At 36.5% G+C, this 20,057-nt stretch overlaps 1 protein-coding gene and 1 long non-coding RNA gene across 2 annotated transcripts in view; one reads left to right on the top strand and one right to left on the bottom strand.

Moving 5' to 3' along the window:
- The window catches only part of LOC126410800 (ileal sodium/bile acid cotransporter-like), a 201,108-nt gene extending 187,751 nt beyond the window's left edge, over positions 1-13,357 (top strand). The window contains exons 5-7 of the mRNA XM_050081317.1: positions 8,253-8,515; positions 9,797-9,983; positions 11,155-13,357. Coding sequence (XP_049937274.1) covers positions 8,253-8,515; positions 9,797-9,983; positions 11,155-11,348 — 644 coding nt within the window. The 3' untranslated portion in view covers positions 11,349-13,357. The remainder of the gene's footprint in view (positions 1-8,252; positions 8,516-9,796; positions 9,984-11,154) is intronic.
- Positions 12,459-15,407, bottom strand: LOC126410827 (uncharacterized). Its single transcript, XR_007575212.1, has 3 exons — positions 15,391-15,407; positions 13,626-13,732; positions 12,459-12,585 (listed from the first exon to the last, which is right to left on the bottom strand). It is a non-coding gene; the product is annotated as an uncharacterized LOC126410827 (long non-coding RNA).
- Positions 15,408-20,057: the final 4,650 nt, after the last annotated feature.

Genomic DNA, 20,057 nt, shown 5'->3' with positions numbered 1-20,057 from the left:
TTAGTATCTTTTTGTGTTCATTCCACAAACTTTGTATTTCATGCACTATCTGCTAAATGCGACAGCATCATTTCCTCTCTTTGTGCTGGAGTGCATACTGTTTGTTATCTTTATGATCAAAATGTGATGTACTGCATGTCTCCGAACATTGGTTTGCAGAAAAGCAAGTAGATTTTTTTCATACGCAATGAGTACGTTCTGGCAGCTATTGTGTGCAGGATCAGGAGAAAAAATTAGGGGGTTGCAATATTTATCAGACATTACATAAAATTTTCTAAAATAGATGTAAGCTCATATTCCTCTGAGTTAATTGGAGAATTTAGTTGTTAGACTGATGAATCAGAATATGATAACTGTCAGTTTGTATAGATTTCCAAATGGGATGTTAATTTATTTTTTGAGAAATTTGAACAAATGGTGTGAAGAATTTTAAAACTTGAAACAAATGTTGCAGAATGTGGTAATTTCAACAATGATTTGTCCAGCTCAGATGAGTACAACACAAAAACATTTTTGAACACACTCAATCATTACATTTATATTGTACTAACAATAGCCCAACACGTGGGAATGCCTGTTTGAGCAATATTATAGTTAATTTATCAAGAGACCTATACACTGTTACCACAGCAGATGGATGTTTTGCAGATCATGATCCACTATTCCTCAGGTACCACTACACACAGTTAGATAATGATTACTTGGCTGTAGATAAGAAGCCAAGCATGACATGGATGAGAGGTCAGAAAGAGGGATTAGTTAAGTTACTCACAGATTACCTTAGAAATGCAAACTGGGACTTGGTTTACAAATACGAGGGCAGTTCAATAAGTAATGCAACACTTTTTTTCTGAAACAGGGGTTGTTTTATTCAGCATTGAAATACACCAGGTTATTCCCCAATCTTTTAGCTACACAACACTATTTTTCAACGTAATCTCCATTCAATGATACGGCCTTACGCCACCTTGAAATGAGGGCCTGCATGCCTGCACGGTACCATTCCATTGGTCGATGTCGGAGCCAACGTCGTACTGCATCAATAACTTCTTCATCATCTGCGTAGTGCCTCCCACGGATTGCGTCCTTCATTGGGCCAAACACATGGAAATCCAACGGTGCGAGATCGGGGCTGTAGGGTGCATGAGGAAGAACAGTCCACTGAAGTTTTGTGAGCTCCTCTCGGGTGCGAAGACTTGTGTGAGGTCTTGCGTTGTCATGAAGAAGGAGAAGTTCGTTCAGATTTTTGTGCCTACGAACACGCTGAAGTCGTTTCTTCAATTTCTGAAGAGTAGCACAATACACTTCGGAGTTGATCGTTTGACCATGGGGAAGGACATCGAACAGAATAACCCCTTCAGCGTCCCAGAAGACTGTAACCATGACTTTACCGGCTGAGGGTATGGCTTTAAACTTTTTCTTGGTAGGGGAGTGGGTGTGGCGCCACTCCATTGATTGCCATTTTGTTTCAGGTTCGAAGTGATGAACTCATGTTTCATCGCCTGTAACAATCTTTGACAAGAAATTGTCACCCTCAGCCACATGACGAGCAAGCAATTCCGCACAGATGGTTCTCCTTTGCTCTTTATGGTGTTCGGTTAGACAACGAGGGACCCAGCGGGAACAAACCTTTGAATATCCCAACTGGTGAACAATTGTGACAGCACTACCAACAGAGATGTCAAGTTGAGCACTGAGTTGTTTGATGGTGATCCGTCGATCATCTCGAACAAGTGTGTTCGTACGCTTCGCCATTGCAGGAGTCACAGCTGTGCACGGCCGGCCCGCACGTGGGAGATCAGACAGTCTTGCTTGACCTTGCGGCGATGATGACACACGCTTTGCCCAACGACTCACCGTGCTTTTGTCCACTGCCAGATCACCGTAGACATTCTGCAAGCGCCTATGAACATCTGAGATGCCCTGGTTTTCTGCCAAAAGAAACTCGATCACTGCCCGTTGTTTGCAACACACATCCGTTACAGACGCCATTTTAACAGCTCCGTACAGCGCTGCCACTTGTCGGAAGTCAATGAAACTATACGAGATGAAGCGGGAATGTTTGAAAATATTCCACAAGAAATTTCCGGTTTTTTCAACCAAAATTGGCCGAGAAAAAAAATGTGTTGCATTACTTATTGAACTCCCCTCGTATAGTGTCAATAAATCAGCTGCTGAAACTCTCTTTAATAACTTCTTTAAGACATATATAGATTTATGGTGCTCTTCTACACCACTGAAAACAGACAGTTCTGAATGAAACAGAAATGGTAAACATTTTAAATGGTACTCTGATGACCTTGCTGGTGTCAGGGAATAGGTGCTTTCACTGTACAAGATGTATAAAGATACTTGGAAATATGGCACAGGGCACTATGACATTTCTTATAAAGCTTACTTGAAATGTAGAAAAACATTAAAAGCTAAAATTTAACCTGCCAAACTAATTGCCTCTCAAAATTACTTAGAAGGAGCTCCAAACAAATGTAAGGCTGCCTGGGATTTTATAGCACAAGAATCCATTTCTTTCCAAACAAAAGATGTTCTACTTGAGTCATAAGAGCTCAATAAACATTTTACAACTACAGTAAATGAATTAAGACCTACAATTAACCAATCAGACACATCAGCAACTGATATATTTACTAATCAGCTACCTACAAGATATGAATTCCATTGGGACCTTGTCACACCCCTAGATATAGTTAATGCTGTTTCAAAATTTTCTGACTTAAAAAGCATGGACTGTTACTGGCTGTCTAATTACAAAATAAAAAGGACAATACACCTTATTTGCAAACCATTTGGTCTTCTTATGAATAATGTCAAGAATTTGGAGTTTTCCCTGACAAGCACAACATTTCGAAAGTTGTATCTATATAAAGAAGGGGGAAAGTCATCTTGCTGAGAACTACAGGCCCAAGTCCATTGTTAGAATCTTTTCCAAAGTATCTGAAGCTGTTTTTCACATGCGGCTTAGTAACTACTTTTAAAGAAGTAACTTTCTTTGTAGTTTTCGACAAGAAAAAAATTACCACTTCTACAGTCCTTGAAATTATTAATCAGACATTAACTGCTTTAGAAAATAAGAATGCAGTCTCTCTTGAACTCTGCAATTTGAGTAAGCCTTTTGACAGTATCCCCAGAAGACTCCGCCACACACCGTTGGGTGGCTTGCGGAGTATCGATGTAGATGTAGATGTAGATGTAGATGACAACTTATTAGCCGAACTACAATATTATGGAATAAATAATACAGCAGTGAAAATAATTAATTCTTATCTAAATAACAGGAGACAGTATGTGTCAGTTCAAAATAGGCATTCTTCATTGAAGAAAGTTGCATTTGGTGTTCCTCAGAGCTCTCTCCTTGGACTGTTCTTCTTCATCACAGCGATCAATGATTTGCGACATTATGTTGGGTTTTGGTCAATTATCTACTATGTGGATGACACAACTCCAATCACCACAGATAAAGATATGTTGGGGTTATGCCAGAAATCATGGGATACTCTCTCCTTAATGCTAAACTGGTCCTCATCTAATAAACTACTGTGCAATCCTGAGAAAACACATCACCTCCAGCTGGGACTAATTAAAGATGTAGCAGCAAAACTCCTTCTAATACATATTGATTCCAAACTGAACTGGCAACCCCATATTAATTACGCCTGTAGCAAGATATCAAGGGTGTCCTATCTCTTATGGAAATTACCCAATTTAATAAGAAATGAATTTCTCAGGATAGCTTACTTTGGACTGTTTTAGTCAAGTTACGTCAGCGATGTATTTCTGATTCAGAAAAAGGTGATACAAATAATGTGTAAAGTTGGTCCTAGGGAACACTGCTGCCCTTTATTCATTAAGATCAAAATAATGACAGTGACAAATCTTCATATCTATGCCTCGTTCATATATATGGAAAACAACATAGCAGAGTTTGACACCAGAAATAAGATGTGTATTGAACTGTTTAAAATTTTTAACAGATTGCCACATTCTGCAAACAATACACCTTTCAACAATTTGGAAAGTAAGTTGTGTAAATAGTTAATAAACAATCCATTTTACAGTTTAGGAGAATTTTTGGGTATGAGTGGTGGAGAAATTGAGTTTTAGGAGTATGATTACAGTTCCATACAACAGGTTAATATAGGAAAAATTATTTGTAGATGCAATGTGAACAGTAATTAATATAGTGATTGTTATTGTATATCAAAGTAAGGCCTATTCTGCAACATGTGGTCAGTGATTAATAAAGACCTGAAATAATTTATTTCATACTGCCCAACTGTAAACAATATTAATGGGTTCATTTACTTCATATAACAGGAGTTCTGGTGTTTCATCAGTTGACTATGATGTTGCTGTTATCAGGAAAGAGAATAGCTTCTTCACTTTCCACTTTTTTCCAGTGTCTGGAAAGTCATTGATATATATTAAGAACAGAATTGCACTCTATACACTATCCTGAGGAATATCTCTTTTTATGTGTTTCTTGTCTGACAGTTGTTTTACTAAAAGTTTATCAGCAGCAGACAAGTGTACTATTTCCACATTTTGCACTCTGTTTTCCATGTGAGACTGGAACCACTCATTCACTGTCCCTCTTAAGCTAGTGATTGTAGCTCGCTTAGTATTATTTTATGGTTAACAATGTCAAAAGTCTTGGAAAAGTCTAAGAAAATGCCTTTAACACAGTTATTCCTATCAAGAGCTTCAAGTACCACTTTTGTAAACTCTGTAATGGTCAATATTGTGCTTCTCCCACTTCAGCAACCAATTTTTGAGAATGAAGATGATAGTAAAACTGGCCAGTAGTTTTAATGCTTTCTACATTACCTTCCTTCAGTAAGGCCACCACTCTTGCATGCTATAGGTACTCTGGGGAAATAACTGAACTAAAGACTTGTTTATTATGTTTGTAATGGTGCTTGAATACTATCTATGCAAGTCTTCAGAACGGAGATGGGGACATCTTCGATGTCTGCAGACTTTTTATTTTTTAATTGTTATATTGTCTCCCTGACTTCAAGCTCTGTTGTGGGAAACATCATCATTGTGCTTGCTTCTTCTCAATAGCAGAGAAATAATCATTAGCAAAATCTGCTTATTCCATAGGACTTTTTATTTCCTACCCCCATCTTTGATTTGTGTGTTATTATACTTGTCTGCTTTTCCCACTTTTTTGTTTTACGCTACATCACAGTTCTTCACTTTTATTTTGTGCATTATATGTTATTTTGTCAGTGAATGTATTTTTCAGGAAGCAGTACACCCTTGTGTATTTTTTTTTAATACTGGTGATAGTGCTCTAGGAATTATGAATTAGTGTAGTGCTCTTGCAAAGAACTGAGAACTTTAAATGTCAATGAGGACTTTCTAATACCTGCAGTTATCCCTCTATTTTCCTTAGTTGCTGCAATTGAAATGACTAATTTTGGAAGTGCCTCCCCAAAGATTAATTTAAACGATGTGCAGAATTTAGAAGAACTGAGCATCAGCTTTGTTTTCCATATGAATTTCATCCATGTTTGATTTGCCAATTCCCTACAAAAAGTATTTATCCTATGTTCATACAAAAATCCTTTTATAGTTCTGCATTCTTGCAGGTTTTATCAAACCTGTCTTTAGCATTGTTATCTAACAGTAATGATTTTAAGTGCCAAGATCTCTTATAAATACTTTACAATTTTCTCTGTCAATGTCCATTAGTACATGGTCTAAAATTAAAGCTGAACTTGTTGATACTGTCGTAGCAGTGTCTACTATTTGTGCCACATCAGAAGTGCTCAAAATATTAATAAAGTTATTGCTAATTTCACCCTCAACACCTGAGTTAATATTCATATCTTTAATATTATTTTGTTAGTTTTGGTGACAGGATCTTTCCGGGACCTCAGTTAATTTGTTGAAAAAGTGTCCACATTACCACTAGGTGTGCAGTAAACACACAGAATTATTAACTCCTTATAGATGTCTAACTTTGTTATTTCAGTGGCTGCCAATCCAAAATATTTATCTATGTTAATTGTGGACAGATTTTCTCTAGCTTTAAAATGTGTACCACTCGTGATATAAATACATGATCCCCCACCCTATAAGGTAATTCTGTAATAGCAACATGCACATTCAAATGAGGATAGTGATATATGCTGCAATTCATCATCTGTACACCAGTGCTCATGTAATGAATACTATCATACTGTTTAAGGACGGTAATTCAACTTCAGGCTGATGTACTTTATTTTTAATGGCCTGCACATTTTGATGAATAATAGATAATTCTGAGCAGCTTTCCTTTGTGCTTGTGCACTCCAGTGTGGCATATTCTATTTTCTGCATACATGATGCAAAAATCTATAAGCTGCTTGAGACACTTGTAAGAGTGTATACTAAAGAAAAGGTCTAGTTCTCCTGCTCTCAAGAAGAGGTATTTGGCCATGTGTGGCTCCATATCTACCCACTATACTCTTACTAATGATCACCACCTCCCTTTCCCAAATCTGTTGAGGTGCAGACTATACATAACACAGCCCCATCTCCTGATAGTTCCCACTGACACCAGAGTAGTATGTGTCAGCCAGCAGTCATCAGCACCATTTCCAGCTCTGCTTTAACTCGCTGTACAGCACTGCCAAGACAAGGCTGATCACGTCAGAGGGACAGCTCTGTTGTGCTCACATTGGTGGCACCGGTTAGGGAAGCTATCTTACCTATCTTGTTTGTCCTATCCCTACATAAGCTCCTCTCTGACCCACCCACTACTGATACCTGATCATCTTTTGTGAAATTCATGCACAAAAGTCCTAAATCCTCATTCATCTGATCCAGCCCAGCATTTGGCTTGAAAATGTTGGTGACTTGATACTCCTGCCCTAACTTCTCCTGTAATTGAGGGCTTACACATCTACCATGGCTGCTGCCAGGTGGCAGTATACTCTCTCATAATATATGTGCCATAACTATCATTCTTGCTCATTGGCAGAGTCTGCTGCACATATCCTATTCCTACATCATCTTAAGGCTCCTCTCTCCTCAACTCTGGCACCTGGAACCTGTTGCTGGTAGACACAACAGAGCTGTCAGTCTGCATTCTTCTCCTGCTAGCACTCCTACCAACCACCAGCTCCCAACCACACTCCTCACTACTACCTTCTCTCATTCTCGCTAGCTCTGTCCTACCGTGATTCAACTGTGCCTGAATGGCACAGATTTTGCCTTCCTGTTCCTCGATTAACCTAATACTGCCACATATTCTGCAGTTTCATGAGCGGGCCACAGTGACCTCCGCAGAGTCCTCCCTGCTACATTCCCGCCAGTGAAACCATTTACTACAGCTCCTACAATACATCTCACCACTTTCCCATGACAGCTCCCAAAGTTTCCACTCATGGTCAAATAATATCTACAGCAAAGAAAAAAAAACTTGAGCATGAAACACTAAAGGAATATTATGAAATAAGTTTAGTGTGTATGAAAACAAATGTGACATTTGGTGTTAACAACACATGATGCAAAGCAGTATACATTCCACTGTATGTGAGCTCAGGTAGATAGCAGCCAAACAACAAGTTAATATTGGTCCAGCGTCATACAACATCTCGTAATTTTTGTTGATTATGGTACTCCCATGAGCCACTGCACTGAGTATCTTCCTGGAGTGAGTGATTTATACAGGGTGCCCCTAAAAAACACCAACAAACTTTAGAGACAGGCTCTTTACACAGAAACAAGAAAAAAATGTATAGTGAACAAGGTCTCTATAGTGCATACCTTAGGAGCTATGTGCACTTGTTCATTAGGAGAGATGCGTTTCAAACTAGCAAAAATGAACAAGTGGTCATAGCTATTAAAGTATGCATTATAGAGCTCATGTTTATTGCACATTTTTTATTTAATATATCAGCCTCGATTGCAATCGATTAGATAATATTAGATTATCATGATTGCTGACTGTGCTGCAATGTTGAAAGCATTTTTTATTTATTTATGTGTAAAGAAACTGTCTATAAAGTTTGTCGGTGTTTTCTTGGGACACGCTGTAAACAAATTATCTTTATAAGCTACTGTTCTTTCATACTGGCAGAATGTTACATTTTACTGAATACTGTGTGTACTGCCCTGACTATTCTATTCAGACTTAAGAGAATTCCAGGGTGCTTTGGAGGCAAAGTACATCCTACATATTATGTACTTTTCTGCATTTGTGTATAAAATGTTATATTCACACTGTGTTGTCTATGTTTCAGCTATGATGCCTCTGTGGATCTTTTCTCTTGGCCATACAATATTTGCCCAGGCTCAGATCACTATACCTTATGTACGAATTGGGACAATTGCATTTGGTTTACTAATTCCATTATTTATTGGTCTACTTCTACAAAGATTTTTACCAAAAGTTTCAAAATTTATGGTGAAGATTCTCAAACCCTTTGCTGCATTGCTTATCATATTTATCGTGATATTTGCAATCATCACCAACTACTATCTTTTTCATCTATTTTCTTGGCAAGTAAGTGCTACTTTATGTCTGCATAAAAATTGTGTAATATTGTTATGAATGTGACATGGCTATGAGAAAATAGTTTTTTATTATGCCTTTTGTATAGATAAATTATCTTTATAATTTCTTATAATAAAAATGTTAGAGAAGGAAAGTTGCTACTCACCATATAGTGGAGATGCTGACTCGCCATAGACACAACAAAAATATTCACACAATTATAGCTTTCGACCATTAAGGCCTTCGTCAACAATAGGCACGCATACACTCCCACAAACACAACTCGCCCACATGTCTGCAGTCTCTGGCAGCTGAAACCACACTGCAGTGTGTATATGTGTGTCTATTGTTGGCAAAGGCCTTAATAGCTGAAAGCTGTAATTGTGTGAATCTTTTTCTTGTGCCTATGGCAACTCAGCATCACTGTTATATGGTGAGTAGCAACTTTCCTTCTCTAATATTGTTACAATCCGTCCTGGATTTTCTACTGTTTGATTTCTTTTAATAAAGCAGTCTTATCAGTTAATTTTGAACAATTTGTTCAAGGCATGTAAAAGCAGTAAAAATACTGATTATGATATAACTGTAGTAAAAGCACACTAATTATTATCTTACTCTTTAAATTGCAAATGATAAATAGAGGGTGTAAATTTGTACATTGAGGCTACTATCATCTTACTTTCTGAGGAAAGTTCATGCCATCTGGATCCTCCACCCTCCCCTAATACCAACTTCTCTGAATTATGAAGATGGGAATTATTGTAACTGTACATATCTTAATCCCACAATCCTCCTGGCCTCAATCTTCACTAACTCATTGTCACATGCCCATCTTCATCCCTGTCATCATGCTTCCCATTCACTGCTCTAATATACATCCACAGTGTTTTATCTGTAGTCTCCCTTTTTCTCCAATCTATCTCCTACACTAAGGACCCCCCTTCTCACCCCCCTTCCATTCCACATCTCCATCTCATTGTGTGCCAGACACAGTTTGCAATGTTCATTGCCAGCATCAAGGTGGGCTCATTGGTGCCATAATCCAACCCCATGGCCTTACAAGTTATTAAGGTAATCTGTTTTATACCATTCCCACAGTCATATGAAAGATTCTAAATCGAGATAGTGCAACATCTGCACACTAATGTTATGACATCTAAATTAAGAAAGAACTGTAATGTATCTATCTGCATACTTGTATTTGGCTTGAATTATCTAATGCTTTCTGTGAATCTGTAAAAACACAAGAACTGATGACTGTATTATTACTGATTATTTGCTCAATTTTAGATACTGTTGGCGGGTATGGGTCTTCCTTGGATAGGATTTTTCTCTGGATTTCTGGCTGCCAGAGTTTTCCGACAGCCATCAGAGGACATAATAGCAATTGCAATTGAGACTGGAGTACAAAATACAGGCATTGCCATCTTCATGCTCAGATTCTCATTGGGTCAACCTGAAGCAGACCTTACTACAGGTATCTATCTAATTTCAGAACATTGCCAGAGAAATACATTACATAAATATCATCACACAGTGAGATGACAACTATTTGTATTTACAGACATCCATACTTCATATTCCAGGAGGAAGACATAAATATACAAATTGGCACTCACATTAACCTACTTCAGCAGATAGGAATCCATTGTACACTGCACATATAGTGTCTCATAAAATTGAAAACAATAATCCTACTTGCAGTAGAAGAAAACCATTAATTCAGAAGTGACAAATTGTGAATCCATTCCTTTTACTCTTATCCTGTACTGCATAGATATATTAACTCTTAATAATATTAAATATTATTACATATACCACAGAGCCATTGTATAAAGATGGGGGGAAAGTATGGGAACAACAGTGCTTCTCTTTGTTGAAACTGGCTGTGTTTAACCATATTCACTAGCAAAAACAAAAATAAATTAGGGAGTACAGTATGATCATGTGACTGGATCTCGACATTAATATATCTTTTTACTCATCACTATGTGCAGAGTGACCAAAATAAAACTGAGCCAAAAATGTTTTTGATATTTTGTGACAACATAATATAAGGAAGATGAACAAGTGTTTGGGTGCTTTCAGTAAGATGGTGCAACAGCAAAACCTTTACTTGACACAAGTTCATGATGTGTTTGGTGAAGATAGGACAACCTCTGAGGTTACATTACCTATCTTCCTTTGATTTTTCATTGTAGGAAATATTAAAGGGTCAAATGTGTACAAACTGCCACACAGTGAAAGAGCTGCTACATGTGTCTCAAAGTTTGACAAACAGCACTGCTTCATTATCAAAGAAGACTGTTTCCAATATTTTCTGTCAAGAACAGTTTCCCAGCTTATTATCTAAGAGCAGTTTTTTTTTTTTCATTTCAGACTTAGACTATTTTTGCACCAGTTTTATTGTGGCCACCTTGTACAACATTACTTGAAAAAGTCTCTCTTATAAAGCTTGTGTTTTGGCATAGTTTATATGTTTTAACTTTGTCTGGACAGTGTTATTAAAGAGCGGTGTTGTGTAAATATAAGTGACATATTTTAGACTAGTGGTTCTATAACATAAATGCCTTTCCAAACTGCCACTAGTAAATGAAAAATTATAAAACTATCAGATTTTTTTCAGTCAGTGAATATTTCTTTTACAGTGGTGCCTGTAGCAGTGGCAGTACTGACTCCTGTCCCCCTGATCATCTTAATAGCAATCCGAAGACTGCGCAGGTTTGTTTATGATCTGTCTCGACCAGGTCCAGAACTTGAACCACTGGGTCAGCAGAATACCTCCAATAAACTGGCCCTTATTACTCATCCAGTTACAGAGGTGCCAACTAGTCATCCTTGACAAGAGTGATAAAGCATAAGAAGAATGAATATATGACTTGCATGACTTGTATTGTGAGTGTAGTAATCGATAATTTGAGGTGGTCCACTGAAGGGCAGCACTGTGAATGTGGAAACCTGCTCGTGGTGGTTACTAATGAGCCATCTGTGATATTTTTTAAACCAGACATCTAACATTTTTGGTGACTGTCACTAGTTATACACATTATATTGTGAAATTTTATGTACTGTTTTAGGAAAGAAATGTCTTTTCCAGAAAATGCATATATTTTTGTCTGGAATTGATATGAACTTTATTGGTCTGTAACAGTTAAATAATTTCTCTCTCTCTCTCTCTCTCTCTCTCTCTCTCTCTCTCTCTCTCTGTGTGTGTGTGTGTGTGTGCGTGTGTGTGTGTGTGTGTGTGATGGAAATAGAATGGAGTGGAAGGTGCACAGAAAGACAGATGGAGAAGCCAGAACCAATTGGTCCTGAATTAAAATTTTAACACTTAACTGTAACTCCACATAATTTGAATATTTTTAAAAGTCACATTTGAAAAGCTTATAACTTTACTATGAGTTCAATGAATGCACAGCATATGTTCTATACATTTAATTTTATCCATCTTATTTTCTTTTCCAGTAATTAATCTTTCAAACTGAATATAAGGACAAGGGCATTTAACTGGAGATAGTAGGCATTGAAATTTTACATAATTATTTGTGCTGAATCTTAAACATGATTTCAATTTTTGCAGTGATTAACACTGTAAGTGTGTTTAAATTGCAAATGCAATGGCAAAGACAAAGTAAGCAGTTTCAATGTTAAAAATCAGAAAATGAGAAATATGATACCAAAAAATTAATAACTTTTATTAACATCTTACAGTCTATGTCTTTTTTCTTTGAGTTTTAATGTAAACAGTCAAAAAAGCTATAGTGTTGCTTCAGTCTACAAACAATTACACTGTTGCATTGCAGAATGACTTTTTTACCTGACAATACAGCTAACAGTTGTATATAAATTGTTTAATAGTTTATTGGAAATATTGAGAAACATTCTGATCAGTCATTTCCAGAATTCTAGAGTCTGCAGAAACTGTTTAGCCATATCACAATGCGACTAGCTTTGCATTTAAGGTGTGTAAGTCTTGGGTTTCACTTGTGCCATTCCACTAACAATGATTTTGTGATGGTAATGTGAAGGCACATTGGTTGCGGTCATGCTTCTGTTATCAGAAACCAATATATTAATTCCTGAAATTAAAACACTGCTTTAAGCACACACAAAATATCATACAGTAGATATATATACTTTGTTATATTTTAATATGCATTATTGTTGAACTGTAGTTTCTTTCATATAATGGCCAGGTACATGAAGTGGATAACTGAAGTAAATAAACATGGATTATTAAATTCTACATCCAAGTGTTTCTACAGTATTCACAAGAAGATCTGATTATAATTCAGCATATTATTTTTTTAGTCCATTTTCATACAAGACTGAGTTGTAACCTGTGATATCCGTCCTTAATTTTTCATCTGTGGACATTTTCTTTGTTTGATTCTCAGTATCTTAGTGATGAATATGATCATTTATAAAGATATGCATATATGTTCTCTGTATTACTAACTCTCTCACACTGTACAGTAGATAGATCTCAGCAAATGACACCATGCAGCTGCAACTATGTTCAACCACTTATCTGATGAAATTTTTGAATCCCAAGTAAGAAGAATTAACACACAAAAGATCTAACACAGACATATTTAAATAAGTCAATGGAATATTGTTGTTAAACTGTGACATCCTAAACTGCTCCTTTCTGTAAAATTGTACTTGTTATTTTTGAACTATGGTATGCTATTTGATTTTGAGATTTTGTTTATGTAGATGTATGTTACATGGAATAAAGACTAGTTACATCAGCTGATAGTCTTTGACAATCATAATAACTGTTGCAGAATGAAATAATTGTGAATTTTCAAATGAGAATTGTCAGAGAGCTACTGAAATAAATTGGTTGATTTTACTGGCTAACTTATTGAGAAAAGAATGCACTCAATTCCACAATTTTGGTTCCATTATTCTTTTATTTTTTATTTTTTTAGATTTATTTCCTCATTTAAATGCTTTCTTCAACAATAGCAAAACTTCACCTTTCAACAGTAGTGTGCTGTGGATCAGTATCCTTGCAGTGTTAATGATTATTCTAAGGAGATGTAAATTAAATAAATTAATCAACTGTCCTGGCTGTTACAATTTCCTTGTAAGCAAGTAAAAGAATTCCTACCTGCAAATCTTCTGTCCGCTGACTGTGGGACCATAAGCCTCCTTCTCATACTTCAGATGTTTCTATTGCCCAAATAAATAATATTAAAATAGGCCAGGGGAAAATAGCTATGAAAAAGTAACACACAAATAGTTAAAGGAATCAGTCTACAGTGATCAGCAAACACAGATTAAATGTGAGGTTGTGTTGCTACACTATGGAACAAATTTTGGATTACTCACCTGTACACTGTTCTTCAGTAAGAAAGGTTAATGACATGACAAATAATACAAAACAAGATTATGAAATCATTCAGTCCATAGAAAATAGTATTTATTGAAATGAGATGGACTATTGGATTTAAATATCAAGAGAGAATCTAGTTTGCCGTGACAAGTATCGGATACAGACACAAATGGGGGCAGCACAATAATTCTTACATCAGCATTTTTGAATGTGTGATACTGGCAGCTCATAGTGCAAGCCACATAATTGTGTAATAAAGGTGAGCAAAGTAACCATGAGCATACTATTGTGACACAGCCACTTATTAATCTTAATTTACACAAGATTGTTTCTGATTTCATGGGAGCCAGTTCATGTCAAATAATTGTGGGCGCAACTTTCACACATCTCTGTAACAAAGTGTTACCTTCTAAGGGTTGCAATGGAATGGGACCTGGAGAGCATCTTCCTATGGTTTTATGGACTCTGACACAGCACAGCAATGGGCCTACACAAGAGACAGTGTGTCAGTGAAGATGGTTTCTAGCCTGACATGGCAGTGAGACATCCTGCATTAAGGTTAGGAAACTTGCGGTGCCAGGATGATGACAGGGAGAAAATCATCTACTTGCATAACATGGCATGTCTACACACAAAACCTATATTCAAAGGCTCTGAACCTTACTGGTTCACATTTTTTAATTTAACTAATGTGGAGGGGGCGGGGGGGGGGGGGGGTTATTAAAAATAATACCCCCCTTCCTCCTTATCTGGTGGCCCTTTACCTACGCAATACATCAGTGGGTCCAGACGGCTAAAGTTAATGTTAAATGTATAAATTTGCCAGTTAGTTTTATTGACTTGTCAATTAATTATGCAATAGGCCCAAACTGTTACGAGAGGAACAGAGGAGAATAGCTACAAATAAGTAGCAGATAAATTGTTAAAGGAATCAATGTATAATGACTGTGAAAAACAGAATAAATGAAACGTACTTTTGCTACACTATGGAACAAAATCAAATTGTAATTAAGTGTCATGTATTGATCTGTAATACTCACTCTTTCTTTGTATGATGCTGGACTACACAGCAGCTGGGGCTTCTCCATGAGTTTTATACATCATGGAAAAGTCCCAAGTTTACAGCTGTTTTCTAAAATGAATTAATTTACAGAAATATCGACATTTTTCATAAAGTTGTTTAAATGATGATTTTTAATTATAGCTCTTTTAGAAACGTTAGCAACAAAAATATGGCATGTCTCAGAGAAATTCACCGAATACCATTTATTAAAATGCATGAATAGAGTGACAAGCTTCAAATATGCGGAAATAATTATTTTAATATTAATGGCACTATAATAAAGTAAGTTGTGAAGGAATCTGGATATTTCCATTGATTTCTTCTTCATATAGTCCACTGAAAAGATTTTACCTAACTTGTGCGCTAAATTTTCTGTGTGGAACGAAGTAACTGGCAGTCGATATTCATGTAAGTTTGTTTTCAGGTTTTAGGAAATAGCAGAGGGTGTCAGCTACAACAGAACTTATGGGCTCTTACCTGTAGCTGCTAGCATTTGTCCTGCTTGACAGCATACCGGACAAAGAGCTGGAAGACCATTTTGCATACAGAGAGCAAGATGATGACAGTGACAGTTACTAGAACTACAGCCTTTATGATGTGGAACTCATGCAGCCGTATTGCACTGGCAGAATCATCATCAGTGCAGTTTCTGTCTGTATCAGTTCCATTGAAGCTGCTGTAGTTGGCTGCTGTATCTTCCATCCATGGAGCCATCTGCATGAATGATAAGATTTGTTAGCTTCACTCAAAATACGAAATGTATTTACACATTGAACTCTGCATAGTCCTTAGCAAGCGTGAAGCCAACTGGATTTGGAACAAGGCCAGTTAATATCTTACAGTAGCAGAAAAGGAGCTACTTTGAAAAATGCTACTGCTTTTCACACTTTTCAGCTTGTCTCTTCAGCTATGTTCATACTTTAGGCATCTGAAATACTGTTTCTCAGTAAGTATCAATAGTTCATTACAGTTCCAAAAGAATAATGTTGTCTTTCATTTAAATACTAAAGAAAGATCATCATTACACTTCGATAAAGCTGACCAGCTCAAAAATAGTTGAAGGATGTTGCTGCCAAAATATTTGATCATTTATCTGATGATAAAAAAGGCTCACAAAGAGAGAAGCTAAACTTAGAAGAAGTCCTAAAAAATTTCTTCCAGGAAACTTATTGTATTTCTCACTTACTTAGTGCAGAAGAAGTAGGGCCTACATAATTACTAATGTGACAAAGGGCGTTCAGAAAGTAAAGAACATTCTTTTCCTACAGAATTTTTTTGGATATAATTAAATAAAACTGTATTTTATACACAATTTGATACCCAAGCTACTTTTCTATGTAGTCACCGTTCAAATTTAGGCACTAGTTGTATTGTTTTACCAGATTTTCTATGCCTTCTTCATACATAGTTGCCACTAAGTTGTTGAACCACTGATTAAGGACTTCTTTAAGTTCATCACCACTTCCATAGCATTGTCCATTCAAAAAATCTTCTAATTTGGGGAATAAGTGATACTCACTTGGGGCTAAGTCCAGACTGTATGGTGGACATTGAAACATATCCCACTGAAACCACTGCAGCAAGTCCTGTGGCACTCCTGGTGCATGCAGACATGCTTTATCATGAAGGTGGTTGATTCCACTGATTAACATTCTGTGCTGCTTGTTTTTAATGGCACAGCGAAGTCATTGATGTATGTTACAGTAGGGTTTTGCATTTATGGTCTCACCTCTAGGCTTGTAGTTGATGAGCACGATACCTGTGTGATCCCAAACCAGCATAGCCACAATCTTTCTGGTGCCCAAAATTATTTTTGCTTTTTTCGGTTTTGTTGGGGATTGTGAACTATGCCATTCCATTGACTTGCACTTTATTTCTGGTGTGATATATGATATCCAAGTCTCATCACCAGTGACGATGAGATTCAAAAATTTATCACCATCACTTTTCATAGTGACTGAGAAGTATTAGTGTAGTTGCTATTCATTCGGCCTGACAAAATTCGAGGAACCCACGTGGCACACACTTTTTTATAGACCACACCTACCTGAACAATCTTGTACAACACAGCTTTTAAAATGTCTGGAAAGAATGAGTGCAGTCCACCAATTGTGAAATGCCTATATGCTTAGATTTTTGTTTCAATACTTGCTTTGAGTCCATCAGTCACCACTAAGAACAAGTGTGAGCAATCTTCATTCTTTGGTCTGCCTTTAAACGTGATACACCACTTCTGATCTGACACTTCATTCATCACACTACAATAAACCTCAGTTATCTGTTTATAAATTTCAGTGGAATGGATATTTTGTGCATTTAAAAAGTGGATAACACTGTCCACTTCGTATTGGAGGGATTGTCAGTTTTGTCCCCCTTTTGAAAGTCCCACAGCTAAGCAGTAAGCAAACGTATTGGATTGTAGCTGCCATCAGAATGAAGCAGATGAGTACCCAGGTCAGTGGTCAGTTTTCAGCCCTTGCATGGCGGTGTGGTCATATGTCAAAATGTAAAGTTCTTTACTTTCCGAATGACTCTTGTACTAAACTATTTTCTTCATTTATGTAAATGTATCTGTAACCCCATGGAAAAAGTAAATACTAATTGTGTTAATTAACCTTTAAACTGATCTGTTCCATGTCTTTACAACATGTCACTAATTCACTCATTAATCAGTAGATTCTTATTTGGTCTCACTTGACTATATTAATTACAGACTGTGAACTCTTAATATAAGACAAATCAGTTGGCTACAGTACCATAATATGTTTAACCACACATTAGAGTTTAACAGAAAAAACTGTTAATGCGATAGTAATGTTCTATTCATTTATCTGTAGATTCATAAGTCTCAGTATTATATTCAGACACTCTTCCACAAAGGTGACTCTTCATGCTCACAGATAATAAAACATTCCCATTATTTACTTGTATATGGCACCCCATTTTTTGCATATAAATATGAAACTGATAACAGTGAGATTTTTGGGGAAAATTTAAGTGTATATCAAAAGAATAGGGTAATGGGAAATGGAAGTTGTAGCAGACGACAAACTCAATATCCTTAGATATAGATATTGAATCTGCAAATGAGACTGTTTGATCAAGACTCAGCATCAGGGCTGGGCATAAAATTGTAATTGGAGCCATTTATCACCACTCAGATTCAGTTCTCCAAGCATACTGTAATCAACAGTGAAGACTTTAATCATCCAACATTCAATTGGAGAAATTATAGTTTTGTTAGTGGTGGGCTTGACAAGGCATCCTGTGAAACATTACCAAATACAGTCTATGAAAACTGTCTAGAACAGATAATTTGGAACCCTACTCATCATGGAAATATATTGGATCTAATGGCAACAAATAGACCTGACTTTTTGGGGATGTTCACATTGAAACTGGTATCAGTGACCATGATATGGCTGTGACAAGAATTATTACCAAAGCACAAAGGACAACTGAATCAAGTAGAAAAATATGCATTCAATAAAGCAGATAAAAAAGCAGTAGTGTCATAATGAGGAACTTTAAAAATTTCAGCTCAGGGCAGAAGCATGTAGATTGACCATACACTGGGTGGATATGTATCCAGTAGAAAAGTTCATAATAGCAGGAACCCTCCATGGTATACAGTCACTCTAAAGAAACTTCTAAAAGAAACAGATATTACTGCATAACAGGCAGAGAGATGCTTAATGAAATGGTTTTGGCTTTCAACAGAACAATACATGAAGCCTTCAGTGACTACAGTAGCAGAATATTGTCAAATGATCTTTCTAAAAACCCAAAGAAATTCTGGGCTTAATAAAGGCTATTAGTGGCACCAAAAAAAGTGTCTAGTCACTCACAAATGAGACAGGAAATGAAACTGAAGGTAGCTAAGCAAAAGCTGAAATGCTTAACTCTGTTTTCAAATGTTCTTTTACACAGGAAAACCCATGAGAGTAGCCCCAATTTAATCCTCGTACCACTGAAAAGATAAGTAAAATAAGTATTAGTTTCAGTGGCTTGAGAACCAGCTGATTATTGCTAAAAAGGTGCAAAGATTGGCAACTTGCTTTAAATCTTCAGAAATATAAAACTGTACACTTCACATAGACTCAGTCATGGGTAAAGCTGCTGGTAGACCTTGTTTTACTGATAGAATACAGGGGAAACTGCGAGCAGTCTACAAAGAAGATTGCTTGCAAATCACTCCTGCGACCCATTCTAGAATATTGCTCAAGTTTGCGGAACCCATATCAGGTAGGACTAACAGGGGATAATGAAAGTATACAGAGATGAGCAGCACGAATGGTCATAGATTTGTTTGACCTGTGGAAGAGTGTCACAGAGATGCTGAAGAAATTGAATTAGCAGACTTTTGAAGATAGACATAAACTATCCTGGGATAGCCTATTTACAAAGTTTCAAGCAGCAGCTTAAAATTATTACTCTAGGAATATACAACAACTTCCTATGTATCACTCACATAGGGATTGTGAGAAGATTATTAGATTAATTACAGTTCATACAGAGTCATTTAAACATTCGCTTGTCCTGCACTCCATAAATGAATGGAGCGGGAAGAAACCCTCCTAAGTGATACACTTTGTCATGCACTTCACAGTGGTTCACAGAGTAAAGATGTAGTTGTAGATATACTCCTCTACACTGTAAAATTCCTTTTGCACTAAATAGTCTTTTTCAGAAGTTTCTATCATGCCTTATCACTCATACTGTGCCACAGACTCTTGCATAGAAACTTTACTAGCTGCACTTCTGAAAACTGGGGATGTCTTTTCAATAATTTTGTCTGTCATATTTCTCAGCTGATTTTTCTATTGTATCATATGATATGTCAATACTTTTAGATTTTGGATCGCAGTTCAGAGTGAGTCTTAATCTTTTATTCAGAATGGTCCTCATAGTATTTCTTTGCATCACAGTTTTGTTTATTACTGCTGGTGTTGCTTTCACATACAATGTTTTAATGCTGTAAGTATGATTCTACAAGGCCATGGGTACATTGTACATGGAACATATTATAATCATGATGTGCATTCATCATCTTAATAAATATTACATTGCTTAATTTAGAGGAGATATTATCTGTATATTGTTTCGGTTTGAGCATATAGGCTAATATAATTCCCAAAAACTTT

This window comes from Schistocerca serialis, chromosome 1 (genome assembly GCF_023864345.2).
Source record: "Schistocerca serialis cubense isolate TAMUIC-IGC-003099 chromosome 1, iqSchSeri2.2, whole genome shotgun sequence".
In the NCBI taxonomy this organism is placed as follows: domain Eukaryota; kingdom Metazoa; phylum Arthropoda; class Insecta; order Orthoptera; family Acrididae; genus Schistocerca; species Schistocerca serialis.
This window is presented reverse-complemented; position numbering and strand designations above follow the sequence as displayed.